The sequence below is a fragment of the Gopherus evgoodei genome, chromosome 5, assembly GCF_007399415.2.
Source record: "Gopherus evgoodei ecotype Sinaloan lineage chromosome 5, rGopEvg1_v1.p, whole genome shotgun sequence".
Classification (NCBI taxonomy): domain Eukaryota; kingdom Metazoa; phylum Chordata; order Testudines; family Testudinidae; genus Gopherus; species Gopherus evgoodei.
In genome coordinates this window covers 44669298-44688419 of record NC_044326.1, presented here as the reverse complement: position 1 = coordinate 44688419, position 19122 = coordinate 44669298, and the positions used below count along the sequence as shown (strand labels likewise).

Here is a 19122-nt window from a genome sequence, read left to right as displayed (position 1 = left end):
GCAAAGGAATTATGAAAAAATATTCTCCTTTCATCAAACAGGATGCATCTGAAATATTTTGACATTTGTCAATTAACTAGAGAGACTACATCCCACTGAGTTGCTCTAGGTAATGGCAGTAATAGCAGTTTTAATAAATAAAAAGTTGAATTGTATGGTGCAGCATTTCTACCAAATATCTGAAATCTAATAATGGAATATGATGTTCACTTAGGGACAGAACATCAGAGAAACTTTACCACCCTTTTCTTCATTCTTATTACCTGTATATGCATATTGAATCAAAGCCCACAGTGCATTTGGCTCTACACCTTCCATCTTGATTTCTTCCTGTCTTGCTTCTCTTACATCATTAGTAAACATGGCTGCAAAGTAGTCCGAAACAGAGGAGAGAACTAATCTGAGAATATATTGGAGAAAGGGGAGAGAGAGGGAAAAAAAGATCTTAGTGAAGCTGACGTTTGTTAATAAATGCTTCATTATTTTGGCCTTTGAAGGTGCATTGTACTGAGGAAAGCATTTTAAACTTGACAAACTGCTTCATGCCCCAGTTCCTTCCTATGAATAATGGAGTACTGTTACCGAAAGTACATTTTCCGCTGATGTAAATGATTTACCCTTTTAGTGCTCAATGACTTTTTATAATTGCCATATAAAAATAATACATGAAGAAGCAAATACATAGCATTAGATACTATATGAAAAATACCTGGAAAAAACAATCAATTATTAATTTTAAAATGGTAAAGGAATTACTTCTTAGTAATTTAAAAAATACTTTAAAATATTTTATTTAGGTTCCTCATTGATACAAATATCAATGACAGAACCTGCCTACTCAGTAGAAATGGAGATCATACAAATCAGAAAATTCCACATGTGAGTATAGTAAGTCAGTCACAGGAATATGGTAATAGTAGAGTTACCTTTTTTGTGTAAGCAGTTCACACATTACTTTGTCAACTGTTTGGGACGAGTGCATGTCTAGGTTAATGCTCAACAAAGAGTTATTTGCATCAGAGAGAGAGCAAAACACTTAATACATACAGTATTATAATAGTAATACATTTTTAAGAATTAAGGTAGGTGAAGATATGATTAAATAGAGTGGAAAAGGAAGGGGAATGCTTAGTAGTATTTCTTACAGATATTTGGATTAACTGGATGCGTTTTACAGATGAACTACATAAAATTGTGTCTTAGTTTAACAATTGCAAAGTTATAGATTGCTGACAGTGTTGGCAGCCATTACTTTTTATTAAATTGTGTCTGCATATCTTCCATCTGTTATCCATTGCATCATCTTTGTCCAGGGCTGCATCAGGTAAATACTTTTTGCCAGCCTTTTGGAGACAATGGAGATGGGTGAGAATGTGCAGAACTTGAATTAAACACAATTTGACCGTGAGGAAAATGGTTTAAAAACATTTTAAATATTTCAAAGGGCAGTATAACAGTATTCTGTAATCCCTGTAATACAAAATTACTTTTATTGCCCATTCTTGATAAACTAGATTATTCAGTCCCAGAGGATAATTAGAATAATTTGTTAGGATGACTATCCATGTGGCAGTTCTGGGTGTTTTAGCTTTTCATTTAAATAAAACCTCAGCTTCAAATACTGCCTCTCAGAATCGGATTCTGTACAGCATGAGTGTGGTAACAGATAAATTCATCTTGCCATTGAGGGAGATTTGGCAGATTGATTTGATATTCCCCTGTTCAGTCAGAAGCCTTAGATTGTCCGGGACCACGTAGTCATATTTCATCAGGCGAATGATTCTTTGGATGGACTAGATTTGAATGAGTTAATAAAACAAATTTTAAAATAACTTGTAATTCATTATATTCTTCCATTAAATTCAGAACCAGACATGTAAACTAAATATCTCACGTTAAAAATATTTAACATTCACAATACTGTAATAATATTTAGAGCTCTAATGGGAAAAAAAAGTGGTGGCTGCAACAGTAGCCTAGGCTAAGACCTAGTCTACACACAGATCACTGGTATAACTATTTCAGTAAGGGGTGTGATTTTTGCAATGTGGTTATATCTGTATAAGTCCTAGGGTAGAGACAGTTATACTACTGAAAAGATGCCTTACGACTGTACAGTTTATTTCCGTTCTGTACAAGCTATACTGGTAAAAGCACATTTAAGCTATGTCATAAACAGATAGCTAAGGGTTAATGTCTCTTTCACCTGAAGCACCTGACCAGAGGACCAATCAGGAAACCGGATTTTTTCAACTTTGGGTGGAGGGAATTTTGTGTCTGAGGTCTTTGTTTTCTGGCTGCCTGCTTTCTCTGAGCTTTGGAGAAGTAGTTCTGTTTTCTAACCTTCTGTTTCTAAGTGTAAGGACAAAGAGATCAGATAGTAAGTTATATGGTTTCTTTTCTTTGGTATTTGCATGAATATAAGTGCTGGAGTGCTTTAATTTGTATTCTTTTTGAATAAGGCTGTTTATTCAATATTCTTTTAAGCAATTGCCCTGTGTTGTGTCATCTTAATACAGAGAGACCATTTGTATGTATTTTTTCTTTCTTTTTATATAAAGCTTTCTTTTAAGACCTGTTGGAGTTTTTCTTTACTTCAGGGAAATTGAATCTGTACTCACCAGGGAATTGGTGGGAGGAAGAGATCGGGGAGATCTGTGTGTGTGTTGGATTTGCTAGCCTGATTTTGCATTCCCTCTGGGGGAATAGGAAAGTTCTTTTTGTTTCCAGGATTGGGAACAGAGAGGGGGAGTCACTCTGTGTAGTTTCACAGAGCTGGTGTCTGTGTATCTCTCCAGGAGCACCTGGAGGGGGGGGAAGGGAAAAAGGATTATTTCCCTTTGTTGTGAGACTCAAGGGATTTGGGTCTTGGGGTCCCCAGGGAAGGTTTTTCAGGGGGACCAGAGTGCCCCAAAACACTCTAATTTTTTGGGTGGTGGCAGCAAGTAGCAGGTCCAAGCTGGTAGCTAAGCTTGGAGGTTTTCATGCTAACCCCCATATTTTGGACGCTAAGGTCCAAATCTGGGACTAAGGTTATGACATGGTGGCAGTGGGTGGGATCTAGACAGAATCCAGAAGCCAGTAGGAATATTATATTTTCCTTTTCTCTGCTAAGGGCTTTTTAGCAGAGAGAAACAGTTGGTTTTATAAGGGAACCAGAGAGAATTTTTTTTTCTGCTCTCTCTGGCAGTTTGTGGCTTGCATGTTAAGCAAGAAGCCATTACCAGACTATTAACAGTCTTTTGTCACACAATAGCACTCCCATTGAGAGTCATACCAGCACTATATACATGCAAATAAAGTGGTTTTTCAGGTTTACTTAACATTGAAGATTAGCTAAAGGCACTGTTGCTAGGCAGACTTCAGGAGGCAACAGAGAGCCTGCAGTTCAGAAGAGAAACACCGGAGGGCACCCCAACACAAGAAAACAGGAACCATGTCTACCAAGGCAAAAATTGAGCCCGACGGCCAATTCAGAGAAGCTGAACACAGGCGACAACTGGAAATAAAACAAACAGAGATGGAAATAAGAGAGAGAGAAAGAGAGGCGGCCCACCGCCGAGAAATGGAAAAACAACAACAAGAGAATGAAGAGAAGGAAAAACAGAGAAAACATGAACTGGAGTTGGCAACAGCTGGGCTGCATGTGCCAGCCAACCCTAACAACCCGGCGCCAATTATTGCTCCACAGCACAGGAAATTTCCCACCTACAAGGCAGGTGATGACACCGAGGCCTTCTTGGAAAATTTTAAAAGAGCCTGTCTTGGGTACAACATCCCTCCAGAATGTTAGTTCCTGGAGAAGGCGTAAACCCCTCCCATTGCTGCTTCACCAACTGTAATGGCCCCTTAACCTCGTGACCATACACAAGTTCAAATGGTGAAAACCCTAAACTGGGATGTGGTACAGCCCTGTAGGCAAACAGCAACTGCTGCAACACTAGGTCCCAATTATTGGAGAATTCATTGATGAATTTTCGTATCATGGCCCCCAAAGTTCCATTGAACCTTTCCACCAGGCCATACCTGTATAAGTAGTTATACCACTTAAACTATACAATACAATTAAACTGGTACAACTCTTGTGTAAACACTGCCTTAGGCTTGGTCTACACTCAAAATGTAAACCGGCATAGCTATGTTGGCCAGAGGTGTGAAAAAACCACACACCTGACTAACATAACTATATCGACAAAAACCCCAGTGTAAATGCAGCTATACTAACCAAAGAGTTTTTCTGTTGGCATAGCTAATGTCATTCTGGAAGGTAGTGCTCACACACTGGCAGAAAAACTCCTTCTGACGGAATAAACTGCATCTAAGGGTAAGTCTACACTACGAAATTAGGTCGAATTTATAGAAGTCAATTTTTTAGAAATCAATTTTATACAGTCGATTGTGTGTGTCCCCACTCAAGACCATTAACTCGGCGGAGTGTGTCCACAGTACCGAGGCTAGCCTCTGAGCTCCGAGACCCTCCTAGCTGAGGTGATAGCCACGAGGAACGCGACCTTATAGGAGAGATACAGCAGTGAGCATGTAGCCAAGGGCTCAAAGGAGATGGGTCCGTGAGAGCAGAAAGGACCAAAGTAAGGTCCCAGGCCAGGACAGGCTGCCACGTATGTGGGAAGAGTCTGTCCATGCCCCTGAGGAAGCAACTGAGCAGTGGGTTCGCGAAGAGCGAGAAACCATCAGCCTCTGGGTGAAATGTGGAGATGGTAGCCAGGTGGACTCAAACCAAGGAGAGTGAGAGTCCCTGCTGCTTCAGTAAAGTAAGTAACCTAGTATGAGTGGGACCGGGGAGAGCAACGGAGCCTGTCCCTGCTGCTTTGCCCAGGAGTGCAGCAAATTTCCAGGCAGCCGTCACCGGCGATAAGAAGGAACTGAGGGGGTGGAGGGTTGACAGGCTCCTATATTGGGCGCCATGGAGGTGCCACTCCAGAGGGCGCCCAGGCCAACCTTACAGACGCTGCTAAGGGAAAATCTTCCAGCTGGCATACATGGAATGGACATGAACAATCTTCGAAGAACCAGTATTTTGTCTTTATTCCTGGTACCTATACACGGCAAACAAGTTACCTCTTCTTTTTTTTTTTTGACACTAAATAGATTGAGCTCTTTAAGTCTCTCTGTAAGGCATTTTCTCCAGCCTCAAATAATTTTTGTGGTTCTTTCTGCACCCCTTCCAATTTTTCAAACTTCTTTTTTAATACATGGACTCCAGAACTGGATGCATTATTTCAGTCTTGCCAAATCCAAATGGAGGTAAAATAACTGTCCTACTCTTACTCACTAGTTTCCCATTTATAGATCCCAGTATCACATTAGTCCTTTTTGCCACACCATCACACTAGAAGCTAACATTTAGTTGTTTGACCACTATGATCCCTAAAGCCTTTTCTGGGTCACTGCTTTCCAGACTACAGTCCCTCATTCTACAGGTATGGCCTGCAATTCTTGTTTCTATATGAATAACTTCGCATTTAGCATTTTGTTTAAATGAGCTCAGCTTATCAAGCAACCCAGGTTGCTCTGTATGACTGCCCTGTCCTCATCTGTATTTTAATCAGCATGATTTTATATTTATTTCCAGATCACTGATTAAATTGTTGAACAGCATCTGCCCAATTACCAATTCCAGCAGAACCCTACTAGAAATACCCACATTTGACTTACTGACAACTACTTTTTGAGATTTGTCAGTTGGCCAGTTCTTTATTGATATTGAATACTGTAGTACTAATTTTTTAATCAGAATGTTATGCAGTACTAAATCAAATGCCTTACAAAAGTCTAAGTATATTGCATCTATGCTGTTATGTTTATCAAGCAAATTTGTAATCTCAAAGAATGAATCAAGTCATAACCTATGTTCCATAAAACCATCTTGACAGGCACAGATATATCCCTATCCTTTAATACTTTGTCAATGAAATCCCATATCAGTTTTTCCATTATTTTGTCTCAAGCTAACTTGCTTATCATTACCCAGGTCATCCCACTTAACCTTTTTGATTACTGGCATATTAGTACTTTTCCAGATGAAATACACACACTACTAAAAATACCATGCAATTTATTTCAATTATTTCGCAAAACTACAAATGCCAAGATATTGGAGTCTTAATATCCTAGGAAACTGACATTACCTGCATACATGTTCAGACTTTTAAGATCCTAAGTGAAATATCAGTTTATTGCTTTCCAGTCTATTCTCCAGAACATAAAGATATATTTAAATATTTTCTGAAAAGCTGCTACATGTTAAGGCTAGCCAATAAGAACTGAAGGTACAACAATTACAGACAGTTTGGGTGTTTCATGTGAGTGGGAAACTATATAGGTAGGCTGGTCTTACAATTGTGCAAACAACAACACTGAATTAATTTGGAAGACACAAGGGAACATCCAATACACATGTAAATGTTAAATTTAATTTTTTCTTTGTGAACAGTAAAAAATACTACAGTCCTTGAAATATTTTGAAAATTGATTCTGGGAAGGGATTTTATTGTTTTATTGTTTGCCAAATCTTTGAGTTTATAGTCACAGGTGGGAATTAACATGGTATCCATTAGAATTACTTTTGATCATGTATCACAGGGAATATACAAAAGTTAATTTTTAGTTTCCAAAGTTAATTTGGTCAAAACCTCTTTCTTGAATCTTTTATTTTAAACCAAAATAGTTAACCCTCACACCACAGATGCACAAACATAAGTAAGCCAATGTAATTTATTTTAGAATTAGAATCTTTTAGATATTTACCTGTGAGCTGGAATTCTGCGATCACCAGCAACTAATACCACATCACATAGTTGTTTATGTCTCAGGTAGTTTTCCATCTTTTTAAAGGTTTGTTCAGCATGGTTGAGTGCCTGAAAAAATTCATCTGATGTACAAGGCTCCATAGTTTGGCAAGATGATAGAGTCTGACTGCTGTTGGAAGTCCTGAAGAACATAATAACAAAATCTTAGAATGGCTAATATTTTAATACAGCAATTCTGTTCATAGCTGAAACAATGAAAGTCATGCTTGCATTTAGAAGTGATATATATTACTCAGGTTAACATTTTGTCTCTCGCAATTACTTTCATTCGCATCTTCGTGTGTGTGCGCATGTGTGTGTCTGTGTCTGTGTGTGTTCCAAAGTCCATTGAAGAGTGGAAAGATGATCTAATGCAGTACTTCTCAATCTTTTGTACTGGTGACCCTTTTCACACAGCAAGCCTCTGACTGCGACTCCTCTTGTAAATTAAAACCACATTTTTTCCAGTTTGAGAACCCCTCATCTAGTGGTTAGGGACTTAGCCCAGAACTCAGAAGACCAGACTTGCTTTACCACAGACTTTCTATGCAGATTTAGGCAAGACACTGAGGCCTGGTCTATACTTAAAATCCACACCCCTGACCAATGCAGCTATGCTGATTTAGCTACATCTATGCTGGAGGTTACACTGATGGAAGAACGTTTCCATCAATCTAGCTAGAATCATTTGGGAAAGTCATGTTCCTATATAGACAGAAAAATCCCTTTCATCTGTGTAGACTACATCCATACTACCAGGTTATGCTGGCATAGCTATGGCAACATGTCTACACTGCAGCTGGGAGCATGTCTCAGCACGGGGAGACAGACGTGCTAACTCTGCTCAAGTTAGTATGCTAAAAATAGCAGTGTGGATGTTGCAGCATAGCCTAGCCACACAAGTTTGGGTCTAATGGGTTGAGTAGACTTGTACTTGGGCAGCTAGCCTTTGCCAGCACCATGCTGCAATCTCCACACTATTATTTTTAACATACTAGCTCGAGCAAGCTAGTGTGCATCTGTCTACCTAGGTGGGGAAGCAGGCTCCCAGCTGCAGTATACACATACCATTAGTCTCTTTGAGTCTTGGTTCCCCATCTGTAAAATGGGTATAACAACATTTCCATTTCCTTACAGGTTGCTGTAAGGCTCTTAGATACTATTGTAATGGAGGCCATATCAGTACTTCTGAGAGATAAATGTCTTAAAGTGCCCTTTCTATACAACTCCTTTGAGGATAAATTTGGAAAAATAAATATTTACATACACATAGTTATGACATGTATGCAGAAGAAATACACGGCTACCTCAATACAACGCCACCCGATATAACATGAATTTGGATATAATGCAGTAAAGCAGTGTTCCGAGGGGGCAGGGCCACGCACTCTGGTGGATCAAAGCAAGTTCAACATAACACGGTTTCACCTATAACGTGGTAAGATTTTTTGGCTCCCAAGGACAGTGTTATATCGAGGTAGAGGTGTATTTTTATTGTCACACATCTTGGAACATGAGTCAGTGAAAATACAGTTCAGTTAATAACACTTTCCCTTTTTACTCTTCCAAACTTAAGTCGATCTAAATGACATCGCTCAGAGGGTGGTTTTTTTACACCCCTAAATTGACATAAGTTACGTTGCTTAAGTGGTAGTGTAGACAAGGCCTAGGACTCCAATCCAGCTTAGAATTTAAGCATATGCTTTATTTTAATCATGAGTAGTTCTTTGGAAGTCAACTCACTACTTGGGTCTTAAAACATTAACACTGGGGACCACAGAACTGTCCAAGTGCCATTAGTTTAAGGGATTTTGTTTCTCCAAGCAAGATTTTTGATTAAGTATTTTTGCCTGGGAAAGTGGTTCATTGTTCGGTAGCGAAACAATTAATCACGGTGGCACTGAAGTAATCATAATTAGGCTTCAATATTAACAGCCTATTAAAAAGTGGGAGGGTGGAATACACACCTATCCTTTTACTGTTTCAAGCTGCACTGCTGCAGCTCAACAAGGACACAGAGCAGCAGTTTACAATGTGAAAGCTATATCTGAAAGCAGAAGAAAGAAATGTCAATTTTTTCTAAATTCTGGAGGAGGTGGGAGCACAGTGTCAGGGAACATGTAAACTGTGCATTTTTATAATCTCAGATAGTAACAAAGCAAACAAAAAAAGTAATTACTACATAAGAATTCTAGTGAGCACTAGCCCTGCCTACCATAATTAAGGTTACAAATCCATCATTCTTTATAAGCAGCTGTTTTCAAACATTCCATTTTCAAAAATATTCACTTTTTATGGCTTGTCTACACTTGATTCACTACATCAGTGTAACTGCAGGAGCACTTCAGTGTAGACTTCCTACCAACATTCCACTCCTCCCAAGAGGCAGTAGGTAGATCGAAGGAAGAATTTTTCCATCAACCTAGCACTGTTTACACTGGAGATTAGGTCGTCTTTACTATGCTACTCAGGGATGTGAATTTTTCAGACCTTTGAGCGATGTAGCTTTTTAGTGAAGACCATGCCTTAGACTGAGCTTCTCAATGCTTTGTTTTTGCCAATAAAATACAAATTTTAAGTCTGAGCAAACTTCATGATGGTAGAGTGAAAAAACAAAAACATATTTTATCCTTTTCCCATTAAAAAAAGTTCTAAATATCCTTTTTGGAACTAGTATATAGGACCAACATCTGAGATTTTAAACTTAGCATGAACATTGTTCATCTTGAGGACTAGTGCCTTTGGCTTGAAAAACAATTATTCAATAAAAATCATTTTTTAAAAATTGCCTAACAACACTAGTTGGTTAGTGCAGTTGGTTTAAACTAAGGCTTTGTTTTCACTGCGAAGAAAAAGTTGCATTTTACCATGGCATAACAAATATGCATTAGTTATCCTGCTGTAAAATTCTAGTGGAGACAAGTCACTGTGAGGTAAACTAGGTGAGGTCAACCACAGGCAGGATTATAAAGGCTGATCTCGCCTAGCACCCTCGCAGTAAAGGCTACCCGCAGTGCCTAGTCTCTACTAGGATTTTACAGTTGGAATAGCAAATGTGATACAGTTACCTGCTACACTCCAAACCCCCCCCCCACACACACACACCATACCATTTTTGCTGTGAAACCAAGCAGTGGTTAGGGTGATCAGAGAGCAAATGTGAAAAATCAGAACAGGGGGTGGGGGGTAATAGGCTTCTCTATAAGAAAAAGCCTCAAATATCGAGACTGTCCCTATAAAATCGGGACATCTGGTCACCCTAGCAGTGGTAAAAATACAGGAAGCTGCTGAAGTCTTTTCTAGACTAGGATTCACAACGGTGCTACCAATGGGAACTTTTTTACAAAAATCTTTAGTGCAAATACATTGTTCATGTATTCTGGTCAGTAGACGGAGGCAAGAAATGTAATTCACCACCGGAACTTTAAGACATCAGCTTTTTCTGAGTTATTAGTGTATGTAAACTGACAAATATTTATGAGATACTTCACAAAAATGGAATAAGATGTTCCTTCCCAGAACAGCTTACAATCAAAAATCAACAAGACATCAATTTAAGTAACAGAGTGTGTGGAAAGTTTGTTGAAAAGGAGAATGAGGTAGCGAGGACTAGGAGAAACATAGGGAGTAAAAGACTAGGGGGTTGGGGGGTGGGAAATTAGGAGGAAATGAGAATAGAGGTGGTTATAGGAGAGAGTAAGGGGAGAGAGAGAATATATAGCATAAAACTGGGCTAAATATTTTTCAGATGAGACTTGCTTTGATCATGGCTAACTACTTTCAGTCTAACAGGATAAGAAATAAGAAGCCAGGGAAGGAATTCAAATATTGAAGGGAGGTGGTATGGACAGAGCAAATGGAGATGACATTAATTGTAGTGTTTTGGAGAGAAGAGGGACAGGAAGGCTAAAAAGCATAATTTTACAAGCTGAAAAATGATAAAGGCATGGGCAAGAATTTTAAAGAGGGGTATGCAAAAAAAAAAAAGAATAAATTTTAGTGGTCCCAGAAGCAGCAGCAAATACCCTTTAGTGGGAAACTGGATATTTGGAAAGAGGGGGCATGATAGCAGGGGAAAAGAAGATGAGTGAAGGAAGACACTGAGTTTGAGAGAGTTAGAGACCAGGATTTAATGGTGATAGACAAGGATTAGAAGGAACTAAAAAAGATCTCTAGTTCTGTAAAGACTGAGATGACACTGATATCTAGATCTCAGAGATACACAAGCCAGTTGTGAAAAGCAGTACAAAACAAAGCAAATCCTCTCAAAAATCTGTCAGTAGAGTAAGACACAAGATACACGAGGAACAGACCCCTGTTGAGTAAAAAGGTCTTTGTCATAAACAGATGATTAAGGGTTAATGTCTCTTTTACCTGTAAAGGGTGAAGAAGCTCAGTGAACCTGGCTGACACCTGACTAGAGGACCAATGGGGGAACAAGATATTTTCCAATCTTGGTGGAGGGATGTCTTTGTTTGTGCTGTTTGTTGTGTTCGTTGTTCGCTCTTGGGGCTAAGAGGGACCAGACGTGCACCCAGGTTTTCTCCAATCTTTCTGAATCAGTCTCTCATCTTTCAAAATAGTAACTACTAGCTAGAAAAGGTGGATTAGTCTTATGTTTGTTTTCTTAACTTGTGAATGTGTATTTTGCCAGAAGGATTTTTACCTCTGTTTGCTGTAACTTTGAATCTCAGGCTGGGGGTGGGGGGGAATTCCCTCTAGTCTATATGAATCTGAATACCCTGTAAGCATTTACCATCCTGATTTTACAGAGATAATTTTTACTTTTTCTTTCATTAAAAGCTTTCTTTTTTAAGAACCTGATTGATTTTTTTTTTTTTTGTTTAAGACCCAAGGGGATTGGGTCTGAACTCACCAGGTATTGGTGAGGGGGGGAAAGGAGTGGGGGAGGAAGGTTAATTCCTCTTTGTTTTAAGATCCAAGGAGTTTGGATCAGTGTAGCCTCTCAGGGTAACCCAGGGAGGGGAAAGTCTGGGGAGGGGAAAGGAGGGAGGATGGTTTATTTCTCCTTGTTTTAAGGCCCCAGGGGGTTGGGGTTTGGGTTCCCCAGGGAAGGTTTTGGGGGAACAGGAAGTGTGCCAAACACTATATTTTGGCTGGTGGCAGTGTTATCAGATCTAAGCTAGGAATTAAGCTTAGAAGGGTCTATGCATGTCCCCACTTTTTGGACGCTAAAGTTCAAAGTGGGGGAAAAGACCATGACATGGTGGCAGAGGTGGGATTTCTAGGACCCAGAAGCCAGTGAGTTTTTTTCTCTCTCTCCTTTCTGGTTGCTTGGAAAGCAGCCTGAGGGCAGAGGTGTTAAGTTTTTTAACAAGGGCCTTTGTAAGAGGAGGCTCGAGCTGTGAGCCAGCAGACAGCCAGCAAAAGGCATTTACAAGTGAATTGTTTTCTTTCTTTCTACTTCTCGGGCATAGCTAGTTAGAAAATCTCTGTTAACCAAGCAGTCAGTAAGCTGCAGAGGGGGCAGCCAGCACAAGAAAGCAGGAACAATCAGTTCCAAGGAAGCCCTTAAACAGGAACGGGCAAGGCTAGAAGCAACAGAGAGAGACAACATACATAAGAGATGGATGGAACTAATTAATGCAAAAATAGCCAGGGAAGAAGCGGCCCAAAAAAGGGAAGAAGCGGCTCACAAAAGAGAAGAACAAGCCAAAGAGGCTACCCACAGAAGAGAGATAGAGAGGAGAGAAAAAGAAGAACAAGCCAAAGAGGCTGACCACCGGAGGGCTTTGGAGCTCCAGAGGGAGGCTCTGGAATTAGCAAAGGCTACGCAGAATGAAACAGCTAAACCTAACAACCCTTCTCCAGGTACTGTTCCCCATCCCAGGAAATTCCCCACCTACAAGGCGGGTGAGGACACTGAGGCCTTCTTAGAAAATTTTGAAAGGACCTGCCTTGGGTACAACATCTCTACAGACCAGTACATGATAGAGCTGAGGCCACAGCTTAGTGGACCCTTAGCAGAGGTGGCAGCTGAAATGCCTAAGGAACACATGAACAATTACAAACTTTTTCAAACCAAGGTCAGAATCAGAATGGGGCTGACACCTGAGCATGCCCGTCGGCGGTTCAGAGCCCTAAGGTGGAAACCAGATGTGTCATTTACCCGACACGCCTACCACATTGGAAAGAATTGGGATGCCTGCATATCAGGAGCAAATGTTAACACTCTGGTAGAGCTGTCCTTCCTAATGCAAGTGGAGCAGTTCTTAGAGGGGGTTCCTGAGGAAACAGAAAGGTACATCCTAGATAGGAAACCCAAAACTGTAACCAAGGCAGGGAAAATTGGAGCCAGATGGGTGGAAGTGGCAGAAAAGAAAAAAGCTACTAGCAAGGGGAGCGAATATCACAGGGGGCAAACCAAAAATAAACCCTATCACCGAGGGCAACCCAAGACCCCACCTACAACCCAAGGAAAGCCCCAGACTCCCTATTGTCCCACCTCACCAGTCTCCAGCAACCCACCTTGGCCCAGTGACCAGTCAGCGGGGCGATGCTTTAAATGTAATGAAGTAGGACATATAAAGGCCAACTGTCCCAAGAACCCCAACCGAGTGCAGTTCATTACACCACCATCACACCAAAGATCCCCAGGCTCAGATGTCTCTCAAATACTCTCAGAGCGAAGGGAAATTTTGAGAGTGGGCGGAAAGAAGGTTATCGTGTGGAGAGACACGGGGGCACAAGTTTCAGCTATCCACCAATCTGTAGTGGACCCCAAATTCATCAACCCAGAGGCCTAAGTGACAATTTACCCATTCATGTCAAAATCTGTAGACTTGCCTACAGCTGAACTGCCTGTCCAGTACAAAGGCTGGTCAGGAATGTGGACTTTTGCAGTTTATGACAATTATCCCATCCCCATGCTACTGGGGGAAGACTTGGCCAACCAGGTAAAGTGGGCCAAGAGGGTGTGAATGTTTACACGCAGCCAGGCCAGGAAACCTTCCAGACCCATCCCTGTTCCTGAGCCGTCCATAAGGGCCCTGTCTGTGTTACCGGAGACCCAGACAGAAGTGGTGGACCCGGATCCCCTGCCAACGACGGCAACAGCCACAGTGCATCCAGTCCCAGAACCGGAACTGGAAAAACAACCAGCACCAGAACCGTTGCCAGCACTGATGCCAGTGCTTGCAAACTCATCTCCAACCCCAACGCCAGAGGGCGCCAGCAGGCCTGAACTGGCAGAAGCAGCAGACAAACCTACCCAAGAGGCTCAGCCAGAGCCTGAAATATCGCATAGTGATGGCGAAAAGCGGTTCACCATCAACAAAAACAACTGCATCACCTACATCGCTTCCAGAGGGACCAAGCCCAAGTCCACAGTATAAGGAGGAACTGGTGTCTCCAGCCTCAAGGGAACAGTTCCAGACTGAGCAGGAAGTGGATGACAGCCTTCAGAAAGCTTGGGTGGCGGCACGGAGCACTCTACTGCCTCTCAGCTCTTCTAACCGATCCCAGTTTGTTGTAGAACAAAGACTTTTATACAAGGAGACTCTTTCTGGTGGACACCAGGAAGACTGGCACCCTCAAAAACAGTTGGCAGTTCCAACTAAGTATCGGGGAAAGCTCTTAAGCTTGGCCCATGATCATCCCAGTGGCCATTCTGGCGTGAACAGAACCAAAGACGGGTTGGAGAAGTCCTTCCACTGGGAGGGGATGGGCAAGGATGTGGCTAATTATGTCTGGTCTTGTGAGGTGTGCCAAAGAGTGGGAAAGCCCCAAGACCAGGTCAAAGCCCCTCTCCAGCCACTCCCCATAACTGAGGGCCCATTTCAGCGAGTAGCTGTGGATATTCTAGGTCCTTTCCCAAAAAAGACCCCCAGAGGAAAGCAGTACATACTGACTTTCGTGGACTTTGCTACCCGATGGCCAGAAGCAGTAGCTCTAAGCAACACCAGGGCTAAAACTGCGTGCCAGGCCTTAACAGACATTTTTGCCAGGGTAGGTTGGCCCTCCAACATCCTTACAGATTCAGGAACTAATTTCCTGGCAGGGACCATGAATGATCTATGGGAAGCTCATGGGGTGAATCACTTGGTTGCCACCCCTTACCACCATCAAACCAATGGCCTGGTGGAAAGGTTTAATGGAACTTTGGGGGCCATGATACGTAAATTCGTCAAAGAACACTCCAATGATTGGGACCTAGTGTTGCAGCAGTTGCTTTTTGCCTACAGGGCTGTACCACATCCCAGTTTAGGGTTTTCACCATTTGAACTTGTGTATGGCCACGAGGTTAAGGGGCCATTACAGTTGGTGAAGCAGCAATGGGAGGGGTTTACGCCTTCTCCAGGAACTAATATTCTAGATTTTGTAAGCAATCCACAAAGCACCCTCCGACACTCTTTAGCCCTTGCTAAAGAAAACTGTCTGAGAGGGAAAGCCACTGGTCAATCAGTAAAAAAAAAATGCTACGCCATCGTGTATGCCCTGGAAAAGTTACGCCCATATGTTTGGGGACGGCGGTTCCAACTACAAACCAACTATGCTGCACTAAAGTGGCTTCATACTGCCAAGGGAAACAACAAAAAACTGCTTCAACAGAGTTTAGCTCTCCAAGATTTTGATTTTGAAATTCAACACATTTCAGAAGCTTCTAAGAGTAGCTGATGCACTCTCTCGTGAAAGTTTCCCAAAATCAACTGGTTAAAAATTGTCCTTAAAATGTAAAAAGTCTTGTAGTTTACATAATTAGTAGTATATGTAAAGGTGCATGTGTTTTATTAATCTGTTTATTCTAAAGTTCTAGGAAAAAATCATCGCCAGTGTGGTTCCACACTGTCTGAGATTTGGGGGGCATGTCATAAACAGATGGTTAAGGGTTAATTTCTCTTTTACCTGTAAAGGGTTAAGAAGCTCAGTGAACCTGGCTGACACCTGACTAGAGGACCAATGGGGGAACAAGATACTTTCCAATCTTGGTGGAGGGAAGTCTTTGTTTGTGCTGTTTGTTGTGTTCGTTGTTCGCTCTTGGGGCTAAGAGGGACCAGACGTGCACCCAGGTTTTCTCCAATCTTTCTGAATCAGTCTCTCATGTTTCAAAATAGTAACTACTAGCTAGAAAAGGCGGATTAGTCTTATGTTTGTTTTCTTAACTTGTGAATGTGTATTTTGCCAGAAGGATTTTTACCTCTGTTTGCTGTAACTTTGAATCTCAGGCTGGGGGTGGGGGGGAATTCCCTCTAGTCTATATGAATCTGAATACCCTGTAAGCATTTACCATCCTGATTTTACAGAGATAATTTTTACTTTTTCTTTCTTTAATTAAAAGCTTTCTTTTTTAAGAACCTGATTGATTTTTTTTTCTTGTTTAAGACCCAAGGGGATTGGGTCTGAACTCACCAGGGATTGGTGGGGGGGAAAGGAGTGGGGGAGGAAGGTTAATTCCTCTTTGTTTTAAGATCCAAGGAGTTTGGATCAGTGTAGCCTCTCAGGGTAACCCAGGGAGGGGAAAGTCTGGGGAGGGGAAAGGAGGGGGGATGGTTTATTTCTCCTTGTTTTAAGACCCCAGGGGGTTGGGTTTTGGGTTCCCCAGGGAAGGTTTTGGGGGAACAGGAAGTGTGCCAAACACTATATTTTGGCTGGTGGCAGTGTTATCAGATCTAAGCTAGGAATTAAGCTTAGAAGGGTCTATGCAGGTCCCCACTTTTTGGACGCTAAAGTTCAAAGTGGGGAAAAAGACCTTGACAGTCTTTTAAAAAGCAACCTACACCTTTCACAACAGAACAATGCTAAAATGAATTTTCTGACCCAGGTTTGAAAAACAATAAAGAAAAAAAAATTTTTTTTAGCCCCCGTATGTATATGAGGCCTCTCTAAAGACAAACAGGACATTAATAGTTTCTATAACTGCTTTAGTTACTGAGAATGGTTTTATTTATATGTATGCTGACAATTTTGGTTTTCCAAGGGAAAATTTGTTTCATATTATCAGTGCGTCTATTCTGGTTTTGGTTTACTTTCTAGGACGGGGCCTACAGCCAGTACATACTCCTCTATGAGCCCCTCAGTTAGCATTACACATCTTAGTATCATCCTAATACAAACAAACTCACAACTGAGAAATCTACATACAACCATTATTTTAGGGTGGATCTACTTTGCGCAAGGCACAATACAAACACATAGGACATGCTCCCTGTTCCAAAGAATTTACAATCTAAAAAGACAACAGAGTGAGGGGTGGGGAGGAAGGATACACTATATTAGCAAACTGATCGGTGATGTCTGACACAGATCTGGTTAGTTCCATGGCATTGTTTTTGTTTTAATTTGTATTTATTTAATCATTAAATAACCTATCCCTAACAATCTTCCAGAGATATCTAGGTGAAATGAACTTTCTCTATGCTTAGCTTACACTAGAGTGGTGAGGTGTCCGGTTTTTCGACCAGAAGGTCCAGTCAAAAAGGGGACCTGACAGTGTGGGAGGAGACATGCAGAATACAAGATTATTATTTCCTCTATCATGCTGTGCTTCCACGGCCTGCAACATGGCACTCAGAGAGGAGTGCAGAAGCAAGAACTTTCCACACACACAACATTTCTCTCCTGCAGATCAATGGGTTTGGAACCTCATTCTCCTTTATGACAGAGGAGGGTGGATGGTGTGTGTATGCATGCGCACATCCGTCCATCCAGGTATTCCCTCTTTTACAGAAGAATTCAATGAAAGAAACTGAGTTAAAATGGATTTTCTACTCCCAGATGTGTCTTATTTCCACTGAAGGGAACATGGGGCCCTTATATTCGGAAGGAAATCCGAGTGCAACAAAGTATTTTTGTGCTACATAGTAAATGTGAAATTGTATTGTAGAAGAATATACACAGAAGACTGATTGTGTGGTTATTAAATCTCTTTACATTAATGATTACAAGCAGGAGAGAGCTTCCAACTGCTCAGTCAGTCAGACTGTGTCAATTGATGTGCCACATTGTTTGATATTTTTAGATTATTCCAGTTTGGGGTTCTTGCATACCTATTATACAGGGTGTGTAGCAGAAATGGTTTAGTACACACCTTATCTTGATGATGCAAGTGTACACAAACAAATGATTAAATGAAGCACCTTCTTAACCATTAGCATTAACTAGGCATGACATTTCACAATACAAAGAATACACACATCGGGCAAATAATTCTACATGATTCAGATTACGAGTGTAAACATACAGGAAAACAAGGATGCAGTTACTTTGTTAAAGGATACAAAAGCCAGACAAGATTTGTACTTCAATTGTGTCTCTTGTACTACATAACCCTTACCACTTGCAAAAACAAAACAAAAAACAGAACTCAACCACCATAAATAAAATTAAAATACCTAGATTATACACAGATTCCCCCTAAACTTTAAACAGATAATTGTAATACTCCACTTTTATTAACTAGCTTTATTGGTCATACTTCAGTTCCTTTCCTGTACTTCACCCTTTCTGAAAATCAAAATGTCTCTTTAATTTTAAAGACTGCACATGGATGTCTTTCAATGAAACATGGGTTTTTATACCAATTGTTTTCACCTTGAGAATATCCTCTTTTGTTTGTGTAGTGCTGTACATAGAAAAATTGCACTGAATGAGTAGATGTTTCTGAAAACATTAAAAAGACTATCTCTGAAGATTGAATGGTGATGCATTCATGTCATCTGTTGTAACTGTTCATAGAATTGTTTACAAAAACACATACGGAAAATTACCTCATATAGAAGATTCTTAGGTACTTTCTCTGAAACTCATTTTGTTGATAGCTAAATATACTTATTACAGGAAGACTAAATTGCTTTTTATAAAGCCTCATTATGCAGTTTTTCATTCCCTTATAATTCTGATAAATGTTTCCAATTCAGTGACAAAAGCAAATGCTATGTTGACTCCTAAACAGAGAGAATTTTTGTTTTGTTAAGGATATAAACCATAAATTGTGCAGTGTTTGCTCTTATCTGTTTGCCCTTGCACCAACTAAATTTTTCTATATATGGGTACACTCTCCAAAGGGAACGCAACATATTGAAACTATATTAACCAGACTGATCTATCTCTAATAGGCTTATTAATAAAACTCTGCCCCCTTTAAAAAAAGATAGGTCACACTTCTTTAGAATATCTAGTCACTGTGAAATAATTTTAAAAGCTAGAAAGCAAACACCATGAAAATTAATTTGAGATGGCAAGTTAGCTATTGTAGCATTTCTAATATTTACAACACCAAAAAAGGGCACAGCAAGACATGTTACTCTGTGTAGTATAGTTGAGCTAAGTAATAAAGGATGTAATGAAAATAAAC

The 19122-nt window shown here is 40.6% G+C and overlaps 1 protein-coding gene across 5 annotated transcripts in view; it reads right to left on the bottom strand.

Annotated features, from left to right (window-relative positions):
• The window catches only part of KLHL5 (kelch like family member 5), a 133371-nt gene that overhangs the window by 59555 nt on the left and 54694 nt on the right, over positions 1 to 19122 (bottom strand). For 4 of the 5 annotated variants that reach the window (XM_030563716.1, XM_030563718.1, XM_030563717.1 and 1 more), the window contains 2 exons: positions 6769 to 6951; positions 264 to 400 (listed from right to left, as the gene is read on the bottom strand). In XM_030563716.1, the coding sequence (XP_030419576.1) occupies positions 264 to 400; positions 6769 to 6951 (320 nt within the window). Of the gene's footprint in view, positions 1 to 263; positions 401 to 6768; positions 6952 to 8776; positions 8857 to 19122 lie in introns of all 5 variants that reach the window. The other variant, XM_030563719.1, reaches the window with a different exon arrangement.